The 16,751-nt window shown below is 30.1% G+C and overlaps 2 protein-coding genes across 4 annotated transcripts; both read right to left on the minus strand.

Moving 5' to 3' along the window:
• Nucleotides 1-5,004: 5,004 nt before the first annotated feature.
• Nucleotides 5,005-7,455, minus strand: LOC114179037 (protein NRT1/ PTR FAMILY 2.11-like). Its single transcript, XM_028065230.2, has 4 exons — nucleotides 7,163-7,455; nucleotides 6,862-7,079; nucleotides 6,137-6,696; nucleotides 5,005-5,971 (listed from the first exon to the last, which is right to left on the minus strand). Exons 1-4 carry the CDS (start codon nucleotides 7,296-7,298, stop codon nucleotides 5,077-5,079), a joined length of 1,809 nt encoding a protein of 602 aa, XP_027921031.1. The 5' UTR covers nucleotides 7,299-7,455; the 3' UTR covers nucleotides 5,005-5,076.
• A 4,838-nt stretch (nucleotides 7,456-12,293) lies between these two features.
• Nucleotides 12,294-15,936, minus strand: LOC114178731 (protein NRT1/ PTR FAMILY 2.9-like). Of its 3 annotated transcripts, none has more exons than XM_028064788.2 (5): nucleotides 15,782-15,936; nucleotides 14,949-15,112; nucleotides 14,642-14,859; nucleotides 13,859-14,412; nucleotides 12,294-13,775 (listed from the first exon to the last, which is right to left on the minus strand). In XM_028064788.2, exons 2-5 carry the CDS (start codon nucleotides 15,088-15,090, stop codon nucleotides 12,857-12,859), a joined length of 1,833 nt encoding a protein of 610 aa, XP_027920589.1. In that variant the 5' UTR covers nucleotides 15,091-15,112; nucleotides 15,782-15,936; the 3' UTR covers nucleotides 12,294-12,856. The 3 variants fall into 3 exon arrangements, with proteins under 3 accessions (XP_027920589.1, XP_027920591.1, XP_085527721.1); XM_028064790.2 differs by having other exon boundaries at nucleotides 14,949-15,163; nucleotides 15,782-15,935; XM_085671595.1 differs by having other exon boundaries at nucleotides 14,949-15,108; nucleotides 15,782-15,911.
• Nucleotides 15,937-16,751: the final 815 nt, after the last annotated feature.

A 16,751-nucleotide genomic window follows, 5' to 3' on the forward strand; every position in this document is an offset into this window, starting at 1 on the left:
CTCAAGACACATGAAAGGAGATGTGAAGAACTTCTGTAGGATATCTTACAAAGCCAATTATTGGTCATGTTACAAGAGGTGTTAATAACAAAGGTCAAATTTTAGGCATTGCCAAGGTGAAAAGTTCCTCTTCTATTGTGATATTGCAACTGATTTAAACTGATATTGCAATACTTAATTGTTGATTTGATTTATGGCTGTCTGCACTCTGATGTTAACCTGCGCTACTGATTTCACATGTTGCGTTGTTGGTATTGTCATACTTTGTATGCCTACTGTGTTCAAACTGTGTAGCTGCTTGCCTAACCTTGGCCTTAATCCATTATCGTGTTCTGTCTGAAGCTTAGTCTGTGTTAAGTTCTGCATCACATAGTTGCTACTTAATTTCTCAAAAGGAACCCGCTAATCCATTATGCGAAATTGTTATGCATTCTGGTTGTTATTCTGGTTGTTATGCATTATCTCCTGCTGCATCTCTTACATTGTTGCGCTGTTTAGATACAATTTTCCTACTGTCCTGTATTGCATCCTAAATCTGTCTGATTTTTTTGCTAATGTCCAAAAAGGGGGAGAATTTGATATATTGATGGTTTATTGGTAGGGGGAGTATGTAATGAAAATGATATCTGTTATATGCCTATGCTGTTGTTTGCTTTGTGTGCCTGTACTGCTGTTGTTGTTTGCTTAATGTGCTGCAGGTAGGCTTATCACAGTCCATGTTTTGGACTTCATCAAAAAGGGGGAGATTGTTGGAAGGGGGAGCCTTTCATCCATAAATGAAGAACAGTTTTGATGATGTCTACTGATCTAGGATAAAACATAGCTTGGTTAAGTTAGGATATGCATTAGGCAATTAGCTTCTCTTTATCAAATGTATTTCAGGCCTGCTGTGTAATTCTGCATATGATTAGTTTTTTAACTAATGGATTAGCTGTGAGTATGGTACAAAGTAAGTGAAAGTATACTCACGATAATCGATTAGGTAAATTGCTAATCGAATTAGTGACAGCAAAAACCTTTGTATAAAAGCTGTTTTGGAATCTGTTTTGGGTCTAAAAAAATTAGAAAGATCACGCAGTCTTCATCTGAGATAGAGCCATCTGAGAGACACAAAGTTTCAGAAGATTCTGCAAGATAACTCAAGTACAGATCCAAGAAGAATTGATGGTTGATTCTACCATGATGGATCTTGCTTGATTCAAGGAGCATCAAGTCAAATATGCACAGCTTAGGTGTATTCTTTCTTGTTTTGTTTTCTGTATTTTCTGATTACAGTTGCTTCAGTGTTTGAAGTGTGGACCTAGGTGCAATTGTGTGGATGCATTGCTCTTAGGGGGAGTTCTTGATTGTTGAATCAAGTTCTTGGGTTTTGGGGGTTAGAATTACATAGGTGTGCTTGTAATTCTTGGAACCTTTCTGTTTAGTGGAATCCTCCTAAGTGTGTTACTTAGGAGAAGACTGGATGTAGATTCGCATTGAATCGAACCAGTATAAATTGTGTGTCTTGATTCTTTCTTCTCTCTCTTAATCTTTCTTGATTGATTTAAACAGTCCATTAACCCAGAACTGCGAAATTGATTAATTGAGTTTTAAACCTTAAAGACTCCTTCGAGATTCACATTAAGTAAGTGAAAAACTCATTAATCAATTCGGATCCCTTTGTGGTTAAGATAATTAGACAGATCCTTTTTAACAATGAATTTTTTTTATGGGGATGGGTATGAGATAGTAAAACCCATCCTCGCCCCGTCCTGTTGCCATCCCTATATATATATATATATATATATATATATATATATATATATATATATATATATATATATATATATATATATATATATATATATATATATAAACTTGAAAGTGACACCAATTTGAATCAAATAAATTAATATATATATAAATTAGTTAATATATTAATTATATATTAATTATATATATATATATATATAACTTCAATTATAATTAAATAAATTAATCAAAAATAATTTTAAATTTAACTAAAAGTATTAAAATTATATCCATTAAGTATCGTTTTAGTGTAAATTAAAAAGCACAAAAGTGATCAACATAACTTCATCCTAAATAAAAGAATAGTCTCATAATTGACATATAAGTTCAAGCAACAGAAAAGTTTGTACTTCTTACACCATTAACGTAAAAAATCTACTTATTATATTGATTGGAGTGAAGATCATCGCGAAAATATCTAGAACTATTGTGTTTAATGAATGATTGGTGTGTCTTTTAATTGCAATTTCAACAAATACGCATTATCTATTACATAATTCAATTACACAAAAAAATTTAATATAAAGTAATTTTAAATGTAACTAAAAGAAAATTTAAAATTATATCCGTAAGTACCATGTTGGTGTAAATTAAAAAGCACAAAAGTGATGTGATAAACATAACTTCATCATAAATAAAAGAATAATCTCATTATTATGTATTTATAAAATTACTTTAATATAATTTTAAAAGAAGTGAAATAAAAAAAAACTATATATTTAAAATCACTTATTCTTTAAAAGAGTTGTTCTTCCAGTTATGAGATACCTATTTATGTAATTCACAATTAGATAATATTTTCTATGATAATTATTTTACTTTTATGTCAATCAAAAAAATTAACTTCAGTTAAAGCAATATGAAAAGTTGTACTTCTTACGTAAAGTGAACCATTAACATAAAAAGTCTACTTATTATATTGATTGGAGTGAAGATCATCAAGAAAATATCTAAAACTATTGTCTTTAGTGAATGATTGGTGTGTCTTTTAATTGCAATTTCAACAGACACGCATTGTCTATTACATAATTCATGTTTTGATAGAAAATTCTCAAGTTTCAACCAAATATAAATGGATTAAATATCTATGTGTTACTTAATTTTTAGTAAAAATAAAAATTAGTTTCTCTTTAAAATTTTGACTCAATTTAGTTATTTAACTTTAAAAATGTATGAATTTAGTCTTTTTAACCAAATTTTATTAATTTTATTTGATGTTTCAAATACGTTTCATAATAATTTTTGAGTTGTTGAATTTGACATATATGATAACTTTTGAGTTGTTTACACAGTTTGACATATTTTTACTTCAACTGAGAAATGCATTTCAAATCTTAAATAACCTTAACAAAATTCGGTTAAAAAAACTAAATTTACACATATATAAAAATATGAGACTAAATTGATTCAAAATTTTAAAGAAAAACTCTTTCAAATTTTTTTTGAATATTAAAGGATAAAAAATATATTTAACTCGATAAAAATGATGGAAAAACAAAATTGAGCAATGGACGTAACTCTCAAACGCTAAACCATCGAGTGTTCCAAAAAAAAAAGTTAGAATTGTGAACTAAGTTCAAGAGGGGTGAATTGAACCTCTGAGAAAATTTATAAACTATTTACAGATAAATGAAAAACAAACTTTGAATTAATTAACTCTTCAAAGAAAACTGGTTTCAAATTTAAGTAATGTTATTTTCAATGATACTGTTCTTTAAGTTTTCAAATACAATATAAGTTCAATTCAGATAAACAATTGTATGAACTAATTGCTTAATCAATTTGATCAAACAAATTCATTAATTATCAAACTTTACAAGAATCTATCAAATTTTACAAGAATCTCTTAAGAAAACAAGAAAATATATAATATAACACAAGATCTAGGTTTCCAAAAAACCCTATAAAAAAATGCGTTCTCTTGTCAATCCTAATCAATATTAATATGAATCAATTAAAAAATATTTATGAAATAAGATGATCTCAACATAGTTCAACTCAGATAATGTTGAAAACAAATAATGATAATTTTCAAGGTAACATGGTTAAATTATGATCTTGATTACATAATTCTTTAAAATAAATCTACGAATGTGTTTTGAGAATAAATTCCATATATGTTAATCTTGAAGTAAATTCATATTTAAAAACAGTATGAAACATAGTTTGAATATAGAGTTAAATATGTTTTTTTTTTTAAACTTGAATGTGAAATTAAAATTTGTCCTTTTTCAAACTTTGATATATTTATGTTATGGTCTAAACTTTAAAAATGAATAGATATAATCTCTTTAACCAAATACAATGATAACATTTTTTTTTTTTTACTTTTTTTATGTGTTAAACAGTGTCCTAGACTGATATTTGAAGTTAAAACATGTCAAATAATGTAAACAACTTAAATACTATCATGAAAAGTCATTTATCATGTTAAAAGAATTTCATGCAAATTGTTAGAAAAGCTATTCATTTTTAATGTTTGGAAATTGACATATAAGTTTAAAAAATAAAAACATATTTAACCATTATATATATATATATATATATATATATATATATATATATATATATATATATTAATTATTTGTTTGACTTAAATCTCTTCGCACTAAAGAATTTACACTAAACTAATAATTATGGATAATAAGATAAATTAATTATATTTTATCAAAGAACAAATTAGAAGTAGTTATTGTGTCTTATTTGATATTCACCATTAAACAAGTCTTTGATATAATTGCAATAAATATAAAATAAAGTATTGCATATAAAAAATGTCTTATTTAAACATATTAAAGTCCTGATGATTAAATAAGATGATTTATTTTTGTAAAGCATCATATAAATATTCTTATCAAATTAAATTATTATTATTTTACAAAAAGTTACAACTTTTTCTCTCTACATTCATTTAATTATGGTTTTCAAAATATAATATTATATTAAAGTAAAAACAATATATATAAAAAATAATATAATAAAATAATAATGTGTGAAGTTGTAACTTGAGAATAAAAGAAAGTTTCTTTCAATATAAGAAAGAGGAGAATTGATCTTCTAATCTTCAGTGATAAATTGAACTTCTTGTTGAAAAATTTATCCATACAAAGTTCCACAGTATCCTAGTCAGAATTATTTTCGAAAAGAAATACTCATGCAAACCAAAAAAATATGAGTAGTTGTAAAAGAAGCATGTATAGAATCGCTGCTCGGTTTTTGTCTAAAAAGAACTACCAATCACTTAATATTAATATCATTATAATTAGACCTGAATTAACTTAGTGGTTAAACACCAATTTCAGATTGTTTGGGTACTTGTTTGAGTTCAAGGCTACTGCTATCGTTTTCCTTATACCTGAACCATTTTGAACACAATATAAAGTAACCCAAATTCATGATTTCTAGAGCAGCAAGCATGTAATAAAACAAATCCAATCTCCCCTTGTTAAGATCTTCTGGTAACCAATTCCCCGAGGAAGATTTGGCGCTGCTATTGTGAACAATTGTGATGAGAAGAGTGCTCAAATAACTGGACCCTGCCAGGCCACAGTAGAAAAGTGACCCTGCAATGCTTCTCATGTTCTCAGGGAATTGTTTATAGTATAATTCAACTTGTCCAACCGCAGTAAATGACTCAGATAAACCAGCAAGTGCTAACTGAGGAATTAACAATAGACCTGACATAGATGAAATAGCACCTTTTCTGGGTTGCATTCCTATGGGGTGGGTCAGAGCCAAGTTTCTTCTATGCTTTTCAACAAATGCTGCCACTAGCATGCACAGTGCAGAGAAAAAAATGCCAATTCCCATTCTCTGGAGGAGTGTGATGCCACCCTCTTTTCCGGTGAATCTACGGAGGAAAGGGACCAATATTCTATCATAGATTGGTAGCCATAAGGTCATGCTCAACATCAAGAACACAATGTAGGATGCACCGGGGATTTTGAAGTTACTGTGTCCGACACGCCTGTCGGATTGAAGGGCTTGAAACACAAGAAGGGTGTGATTTTGGACAATAACTATGTGGTACAAAATGGCTGATAACCATATGGGTAATACCCTCACCACACATTTTGCCTCCTCCACTTGCTGTATGCTGCAAAGGTTCCATGGATTTCCTGCAGATCCATCTGGGTTTATTTTATCCTGTGGGGTCACAATGGCTGCTTTATCCAATAACCTATTCATGTAATACTCACTTCAGTTAGAAACTTAGGACTTGGTTAATATACATATCATTTTCACAAATAATTGCAATGCTTCTCCATTGTTCCCAAAACAAATAACTAATCCAATTATCGACCCAGAAATTGGTGAAGTAAAAAGTTAAGCTTGATGTAGTTACCTGAACTGAAAGGTGTAAGGGAGCTTAGAGTTAATGCTTTTTGGAGGCACATAGTTGAAAAGGGAAATGGTTTGATGTTGTGCAGGTAGTTGTAAACTCCTTTTCTTGATTGCAACAACCAAAACTTGCAGAATACTAGTGATGGGGCTACCACTTGGTCTAACCTTGACATAAATTTTGGCCCCCATGAAGTAGACTATACAAGATATGAACATCAAAGCTGCAGGAATTCCCAACCCTATTGCCCAGCTCACATTTGACTGTACATACACAATTAGTGTTAAAGACACCATCTGGGCAAAAGTGAAGGTAAAAAAGTACCAATTGAAGAAGCTGTTGATCCCTTTCTTCCCTGAATCTGTTTTGGGATTGAACTGATCAGCTCCAAATGCTAAGTTACATGGTCTCACTCCAGCAGCACCCACCAACAGCAAACCAAATCCAGCCAATAGAAAAGCCATTTGCCCTGAAGTTGGTCCTCTGCATGTTTTACTCTCCTTTCCACAGTGAGGTGGATGCAGATTCTTAAACACTGCTGTAAGTTGTATCACAAGCAATCCCTGTTCAGATGCAGGTGAAACAATTACAAAGGCTCAACCATATGTATTACTGCTATACTATACAAGTAATTGATGTAGATGTGTAAGTTTTTCTGTAAACTGTGGCTTTTTGGGACATAATATCAGATACTTGGTGATGGCAGAGCATGAGGGTTGAAGTTGTACCAAAAATGAAGTGAAAGTGCAGAATCCTATTGTCTTGTAGCGACCTAAGTATGTGTCTGATATGAAGGCACCTATCATGGTAGCAAAGTTGGTGCTGCCACTGAAGATGTTGATTATATTTGTGGCTGTGATGTTCTTCAGGTTGAACACAGTGGTGAGATAGACCAAGAGGTTGGCTAAGGTTCCAATGGCTCCCAATTTCTCAAAAGTTTCATTTCCTGCAAATTACACACACAAATCATTCAAAACGTAAAAACACGACACACAAACACACAAAATGTACAAGATTCTCATTCCTTACCTATGATAAAGGGCATAGCCTTCCATCCTCTGTAGTTAATCTTAGGATCACTGTCTGTCACATGTTTCTCACTGTTCTCTGTACTTTCTTTCTCCATTGTCTCCGTACTTGTTCTCTCTGCCTCTTCAGCTCCCATTTGTTCAGAATTCTGTGTATGAACTCTGTTGTTCCTTCACAGTAGGGAAAAGAAAATGTGATTTTGGTGTTGGGTATTGAAAGTTGAACACGACATGAGAAGGAAAGTAGTGAAGTTCTTATATAAATATCAATGCTAAGACCTTACTTTTTTTTTGTGTGGTTGATGCTGAAATAAATGTGTGATTTCGCTTTAAAATTAATGTTAATATAATCTGAATTAGTGGGTCACATCTAATAATTTAATAACCTAAGAAAAAACTTGAAGATTAGGATAGTTTTGAAATGTTATTCTTTCTTGGTAGAAGTCTAATGAAGTAACTTTTTTTGTAATAAATAAAAGAGTTAAATTTGATGTTATATTTAATTATATAAATGAGTCAAATTCATACTTGATGAATTTCTTTTTTAAAGACTGATAATAGCTTATTCGAATATATATGTCATGACAATAAATGTTAGTGATAAAATAATAAAATTACCCAATACAAATTTCAGAGCATTAATATATTATTCACTTTTTTGTTTTGATTAACTTATAAATTATAAAATTTTAAATAAATTGTTGAGAAAAAAATATTTATATTTTGTTCCAATCTCATGATATGTGTTAACTTTCGGTCGAAATATTTTTGAATTTCTCTCATAATTCAATAGATATCAGAATGATGAAAAGAAGCATGTATTTAAGGATATTCAGAAATTAATTTTAGATAAATTTTTAATGGATGAGGGATGTTTTGGGTATTTAAACTGAGTTTGTTAATAGAGTAGGGACAGCTATCATATGACCAGGTATCAACATATAGAATCGAACGTATTTTAATAAATCGGAACTAAATTTAGACGTACGATTGAATTTAAAAAGATAATAGTGATAAATAAAATTAAAAAAATACATGATAATATATGACAAATCTAATAAATTAAATTATTTTGGATTGAATTCGAATTCAATCCAATCCTATAAATAGTTAGAACTTCTTTTCATCCACGAAAAGATTTAAACATTTAATTAGAAATAAAAAAGCTTGCAAAAAATAAATTTTACAATAGAATATTTTATTTTGGGGTAAGTTTTTAAATTATTTTCTTAAGTTGAAAACTTAGAATACATAGAAAAAAGGTATAAATTAACTGCATTTTGTAATAATTTTTTTCCTAAAACATCCATACATATCCACAAATATTTGTTGATTTAAAATTTTTTCATAAAGTCTGTCTCTATCAAATATTCATGCAAGTGTAAAATAAATATGACACAAAATTTTAAATTGTAAGAAGGGTCATAAGAACACGTACAACAACCACTTCTATCATATTTTCTTACCTAATCATTCTTTGTTCAAAGTGTTAGATGCGTATTTCAATTTAAGTCAAAGTTTTCTCTTTTAAGGTACTCACACTTCAATTATAGTATTTTGATATCAAATTCAATTATAAAATTATTATCTCCTTTGAAGTGCGTGATCCATCATAATTTTATTTTTAAAAAACATTTTAAAAATTAGAGAAAAAAAATATTTAAATCACTTTAAATTTCAATTTTTAAATAATAATGATACCTATTTTAATAATAAATGTTTAATTTATTAGTTATCGAGAAAAAGAACTATTAATAAGCTATTCTGAAAACCAATAATATAATAGAAACCTGAATCTTGGTTAAGCATAAAAATTTTCTAATAATATATAATTTGCTTGAATATGTTTATCATCAATGTACTATATTATTGTACCATCATACATAGAGGACTTTTTTTATACATGTTTTGTGTCACGGTTTAGGGTGTGTAGTCTTTATAAAATTTGAAATAATTTTTTTTATATAAAGTGTGTAAATTTTGGTTTTAGTTTATATATATATCTCCAAAATTTTAAATTGCAGTTTTTAAGTTGTGGTAGTATTATAGAAGGTAATATTTATTTTAAGAATTCTTACAATTTTTATGGATGACATAGTTTGGATTATTTGGAGTTGTCATATATAGTTAATTAATATCATTTAATACAACACGAAAAGGTGGTAATTTTTAATTTTAAAAAAATAACAAAGCAAAGGAAATGGGATTAAAGTAGAAAACCACTCATCTTAAAGAAACTGAAAACATATTAAATTTATATAGTTTTATAATAATGTACTTTTATATTATTTGTCATATTTAAATCTAATAATAAATAAAAATGATCTTAAAATTATATTTCATAAATAAAAATAACCGTGATATAAATAAAATAAATTAAATTAAACAATACTAGTTCATATTTTTTAATTAGTCAATTGTAAGTAAGAAGTCTTAATTATTTTGAGTAATTTATTTTATTTAAGCTCATTTTCACATGAAGAATAAGCATATAAGTTTCTTAAGAAAAGTTTGTCTGTAAAATATTTCCAAGAAAGAGAAATTTAAAAAATGAAACATATTTTTTATAAATTAAAATAGCTTACGAACAGGTTAAAAAAACTTATAAAAAATACGCATAAAGAGTTTCTATATATTAACATACATATAAAATAATTTAATTTATAAAAAAATTCATATTATCATTATTTTTCTAAAGTCATTTAAGGTAAAGCTCTCTGAACAAATTCTATAATAAATATAACCTTCCAGGAACAATTTTTTTTTAATATAACTGTTAATTAAAGAGTTTAAAATAGATGAAAAATAAAGATTTTATTGTTCAATATATATATATATATATATATATATATATATATATATATATATATATTAAATTATGTATTTATTTATGTAAAAAAATTATCTCTTTAATTTTTTTAAGATTTTGAGTTAAATAATATTTTTTAATTTGACTCTACTGTAGACTATAAAGAGTTGGTTACCAACTAATTAATTTTTCAATTGATAAACATTTAATTTTCTACGAAGATTTTGAGTTATTGGCATGGTCAAAGTTGGACTTGTATATGCATGTGAAATATGATTGTGAAAAATAAATTGGGGTTGATGAATGTTTTAAATTATATATTTGTTTGAATCAAATTCTTTATAGATAAATCATGAATTTTTGAATATTTTTGTGTGTGTTAAGGTAGGGTGGGTACTTTGAAGAACCAAGTATTAAAAGATAAAAGAAGTTAAGTAATTTTCATAAATTATTAATGAGTTGACTAAAATTTGTTGAAGTTAGATACTTACGAAATTACAAAAGAGCATACTTAATTCTTTGAGTTTGATAAGAAAATTGGTTTTGAAATGTTATATTTAAATTGATTTATATCGGTGATTATATTGAAAGGTGAATAAGTCTTATATAACTCTTGAGATAGATATTTTGAATTGCTGAAGTGTGAGTATAATGTGCTAGCAATATATTATATTTATAAAGTATTTTTATATATATAAGAGCTTACCCTTAGATTCCGAGCATGATTGCCTTAGCTTAAAAAAGCGCGGGTGTTCTTCATATGGTAAGTTATGATTCGATGACGCGCACTTTTTCTGGTTTTTTCAGATTACCACTCACAGGTTTGATTCGAAATCCAGAAGAATATCTAAATCAATTTTGTCGTTTTGTTTTGGGTCTGTTTCACTCTCAAGATCTAAATATTGCTGGGTTTGAATTGGTTAAATAATTGACACAGACATAAAAAAAACTCTTATTTGCACACTTAGGACACGTTACCCTACATAAATGCATTTAGTTAGACTTTACAAGGCATGTCCACTTTCTTTCTTTGATTGTTATACTTAACTGTCGTTTACAGCACACATTCAATTATTAGATCCACTCATTAAGGCTAACATGGGGGTTGTAGCTTCTTATATCTCTGTCTTCACTGCACTGCATGAAATCACCACACCACAAACTTCACTTTCTCAGTGTCTTCACTCTTCACCTGTTGCTTAAATATTTTCAACTCTAGCGTGAATTGTTTCTAAGGAAAAGCTTATCATATAAATTAAATATAGCCACCAACCATGTGGCAGCAGTGTTGAGAGGGTACTCTTACGGGTTTAATACACAGTTTCAAATGCACAAAAAGTCAAGTACGGACAAAAGCTTTCTCACAAGTTGGTGATACATTAAAGGATCAAAACTGCACAAGGTAAAACTTTGATCCACAAGGAAATTATTATAATAGTTAATGATCATAAAATGAATAAGAGATTGCGTTGAGGAGTCCTATTAAATGTACGTAATAACTTCAAAAATCAATAGAAAGTGAATTTTGTATTTATAGTACTGCAATGGTAATTATTTTTTTTTCTTTTTTTTTTTATAAAAATTCTGTAATTTGATTTCTTTATCTATTACTTTGCGCAATCGATTCTGTACTAGAGATTCTAATTGTCTCTCTTCTTTGAACCCAATTGGTTAGCTGTATTAATCTAAGTGCTAATCATAGGCCATAAATTCGAGGAAGTTAATTCTTGTCTCACAAGTAAGCTTGCATTGTAACTTTCAATGTGCACCGTGTATAACAACTTTGTATTACAAATCTAGCTTTTATTTCTTCTCCCATTACAACTTCAAACTTGTTCAGCTTTTGTTGACGTTATTGCTCTGAGTCGTATATTTTACAAGTAAGCAACAATCATTGGAATATTAGTGTCAGCTGATATACCAAAAATATCACAAGGTGCCGTGTCTAATGTAGATTCAACCTTTTGTCTCAAAGGAGGAAAAAATCAAGTATAATATTATCATCGTCACCCATTTTGGCCTTGTCTAAAAATGGTTTTGAGAAACATGATCAAAGAAGCTCTTCCTTTGCTATATTTACCTTAATGAGTAAATATAATTTGTTGGGATTTTGCTGAATAAGGAAGTGGATACTTTTGTTCTGGATCAGCGTCCTTCGCTATTGGACTGGAAGTCCAGCTTCGTGTTCTTTTTCCGGAAAAACACATTGCTAAAACTAAAAAGAAAATGCCTCATTGAGCATCACAAACCGCAGTATGTTCACAATTGTTAGCCATCAGGTAAGAGTCGTTGAATAATCTACACCAAAAAAGTGACGAAAAACTTTAAAACAAATCATAGAGTTTCATCATTTGTATCAATCTATCTAAATGCACAAGCAGTTCAAGAGCAGGTAATTCAAAATTTCAGATGGGTTGTAATGTTCTTCTAAACCGTCCTAGGTTTAACACTTAACAATAGTGTGACAATTACAGAAATCAAAGTACAATTAAAATTTTACAAAAACAATGACATTTCCTATAATATTGTTCTTATTTTTCTTTCTTTTCCTGTAAAATGAGCTGAAAGACCACCAACTCTGACCAACTTCAGGTGGTTACAATCATTATCTTCATCTGTAGGAATCAAATTGAGGAATATAATGGTTTATGTCAGTGTATACTTTCTTTTACTGTCATTAGGTGCGTCAAGGCAAAAGTTTCGGATGTAGGCACCTATTCTAAGAAGAATGCACCTCATCTGTCAATTGCATCTACACATAAAGTATCTATCTAATGGGAAAAGCACAGACTGCATATTTGTTACTATACTCAATCTTGATTTTAACCTTTGCTAGTTGTGGTTCCACTCGATGAAAAGTTGTTGTAGCCTATTTCTACACAGTAGCTATAGACTCGAATCATTAAGACCATTAGCACTTTTTTCCGATTGTCTTGTCACTTTTTCGAGTTCGACAGAACTGCTGCTCGTGCCTTTGTACCTAAACCACCTTGCACATAACACAAAGTAACCTAAATTAATAATTTCTAGAGCAGCAATGAGGAAATAGAACTTATCCAATCTACCCTTGTTAAGATCCTCCGGTAACCAATTCCCAGTTTCAGATTTGGCAGTGACTTGATGGATAATTGAAATAAGCAGACTACTCAAATAACTTGACCCTGCATGTCCACAGTAGTAAAGAGAACCTGCAATACTTCTCATGTTCTCAGGAAATTGTTTGTAGTAAAACTCAACTTGCGCAACAGTCATGAATGATTCAGCCAATCCAGCTAATATCAGCTGAGGAATCAGGCACAGACCTGACATTGATGAGATTGCACCTTTTCTTATTGTTACTCCCAGAGGATTAATCAAAGCCAGGGTTCTACGGTGCTGCTCAACCCTAGCAGATACTAACATGCTGAGTATAGCGAAAAACATTCCAATACCCATTCTCTGAAGGAGTGTGATGCCGCCCTCTTTTCCAGTAAGCCTTTGGAGTAAGGGCACAACTTTTCGGTCATAGATGGGTAACCAAATTGCCACAGTAATCATCAAAAAGACGTAGTAGGATGCTCCTGGGATCAAGAACTCGCTTTGCCCAATACGCCTGTCAGATAGAAGGGCTTGGAACACTAAAATGGTGTGCTGTTGGACAATTACAACAAAGTACACAATGCCTGAAACCCATATGGGTAACACTCTCAACAAGCATTTAACCTCTTCCACTTGCTGCATACTGCAAAGATTCCAGGGATCAGTAGCAGATCCATTCGGGTTTATTTGATCTTGGGGAGTCACGATTGCCGCTTTGTCAAGGAACCTGTTAACATAAGCCATCTGGTAAACACTTCTCAATAATCTATCATAACTAACAGCAAATGCTAACTGCTTGATGTTGTTTACCTGAATTGATATGTATAGGGAAGTTTAGAATTCACTGATTTGGGAGCCACATAATTGAAGAGGGAAGGATATAGATATTCCGGCAGCTTCAGCCTCCTTTTCTTTGTTGCAACCACTATAACTTGCACTATACTAGTTATAGGGCTACCACTTGGTTTAACTTTCACATACATTTTGGATCCCATGAAGAAGATTATAGAAGATACAAACATCAAAGCAGCAGGAATTCCAAGACCCACTGCCCAACTTACATTGGACTGTATATAGACAATAATTGTTAAGGATATCATCTGAGCAACAGTAAAAGTGAAAAAGTACCAATTGAAGAAGCTAGTGATCCCCTTTTTCCCAGAATCCGTGTTAGGATTGAACTGATCAGCACCAAATGCTAAGTTACATGGTCGAATGCCTGCAGCTCCTATCATCAATAAACCTAAACCAGTCTTTAGAAATGTCATTTGCCCCTCTGTTGGCCCTTGGCATGTGGGGGAGTCTTCACAGTGAGGTGGATGCAGCTTCTCTACCGCCGCTGTCAGTTGGATTGCAAACAAACCCTGTATGAAGCAGGGAAACCAAGATATCCGAGACAAAAATTAAACAAGCCAATCAGATAAACCAAGCATCTTTCTTTCTATATGCATTTTAAAATGGAATTACTTCTATTTGGGATGATCTTAAATCACATTTTCTACTTCTCATTGTCGTTGGCTTTTACAAATTCAGATATCCCTAACAGTGTTGCGTTTATCCCTAAACAAAAGGCACCAGGCAGTAGCAATTTACCACAAAGGAAGCCATTGTGCAGAATGCCAATATCTTGTAGCGACCAAAAAAGGCATCAGACAGAAAAGCTCCTATTAATGTAGCAAAGTTGGTGCTGCCATTGAAGATGTTGATAATATTTGTAGCCGTGATGTTTTCCAAGTTGAACACTGTAGTAAGATACACCAAGAGATTGGATAAAGTGCCAATGGCTCCTAGCTTCTCAAAAATCTCATTTCCTGCCAATTACACAAAAGAATCAGTCGAGGTGTAAGGAGAAAATCCAACAAGAAAAAGCAATGCGATAAAATCACAAAACCCTCCTCACCTATAATAAAGGGCATGACCTTCCACCCTCTGTAGTTAATTTTAGGGTTATCATCTGTTCCACTATTATCGCTCTTCAATAAACTTTCCTGGTCATCATCAAAGCTCTCTCTCTTTGTCATTCTTTCTCCAATCGTGTTCATGATTATAAGCTTTAAGCGCTACCTTAAAGAAGGAAAGGAGGGCAAGAACGAAGAACGACCAGTGAGAGAGATCCTGAAATAGGGTCAATTTCAAAACCACACCAAGTATTATCATCGCACCTACCTACTAACAAATTTACTCAAGCTGATTTACGGATCCAATCTTCACTCCCGGGTAATTGTCCAAATTTTATTTTTATTTAAATTTCCCCCAATTTCTTTTTTATTCTGATTGGACATTTAAATTACCCATTTTTTGTGTTTTAGTTGAAGCGAGTAGATCTTCGTTGGTGACCAATACAAAATAATTTGCTATACCCAGAAAGCAAAAAGCAAAAAGTAAGACCCGAGCAAGAAGAGTACAATACAAAATCTCAGAAGTTTGTGGCAAGTTAAACTTTGCCCAGTCACACACACATTGTACAAAATGCTACCAAATTCATCCTAGATGCTACCTTCATAATTCTGTCCTAATTTTAAGTCTGGGAAATTTTCAACAAAGAACAACATTTATTGCAATCTAATCATACCCAGAAAGAAAGATATAAATTTAGTATAACAAGAAGTCAACTCAGTACATGATTAGATGATATTTCGAAATAAAAGCGTAAGCAAACGAATGCTGAGGAATGAAGCAACATAACAATTGAGAGAGGAACCGAATTGCCATAAAAAGGGGTGATAGCAGTACCTGAAGCGAGAGATGTTAATTGGAACCCTGTGAAACGAAAATCTTGGACGGAGCCTTCAAACTCAACTTAAAGACTTTTGCTATCAGAGAAAGAGACAAGACATGGTACCCATTGTACCTTGCTTAAGAGATTAATTTTAGATTTTGAGTTTTAGTTTAAGTATATTTTTATTCTCTGAAATATATAGGATGAATTTTTTAAGTTGACCTTTAAATATACTTTTTTTTATTAAAAAATTAGCTTAATCTTGAAACAGTTTGAAGTTCTATTTATTATTTCTATTATTAGTAACACTCTGTATGAAAACAATGAAGGAAAAGGTTTGTCGTCAAAATAAAATAGATAAGCTCAGGAATCTTAAAAGAAAAAAAAATCAATTTATTTTTACAATTTTTTGAAACAAATTTAAAATATGTGTTTGGAATACAAGTAAAAGATTAAGTTGGTTTAATTTTGATTCGAGTTGAAAAAATAAATTGAGTTAAACAATAAATTGATAAGAAGTGAATAAAATCAAAATACTTTACTTTTTCTTTGTATTTACAAACTAACTACATAATCTAATTCATAAAAAAATTGTTCAATAAAATAAATAAATCATAATTTTCTAAAAGATTTAATTAATAATTTAAATTTTATATTTAAATTTATGACTCAATTTGTCATTTATATTTTATTTTAAATTAATTAAATTTTAATATTTATTAAATAAAGTCAATTTCATCTATTTAATTAAATTAACATTAATGTAAGGTCATCTTGTATTTTGAAACTATAACACTTTATATCTATATCTTTTATATATATATATATATATATATATATATATATATATATATATATATATAAATTAATTGATCATTTATGATGAAGAGGATGAGCTTCAAGAGAATGATTCAGAGTTCTTGCAGGGTGGAACCATGCAGTACCAGACACGAGATAGATCTTCCAAAGAACATGGTTTTTTTC

Source organism: Vigna unguiculata, chromosome 3, assembly GCF_037176805.1.
Source record: "Vigna unguiculata cultivar grain cowpea cultivar isolate G323 ecotype 2 chromosome 3, ASM3717680v1, whole genome shotgun sequence".
Taxonomy (NCBI): domain Eukaryota; kingdom Viridiplantae; phylum Streptophyta; class Magnoliopsida; order Fabales; family Fabaceae; genus Vigna; species Vigna unguiculata.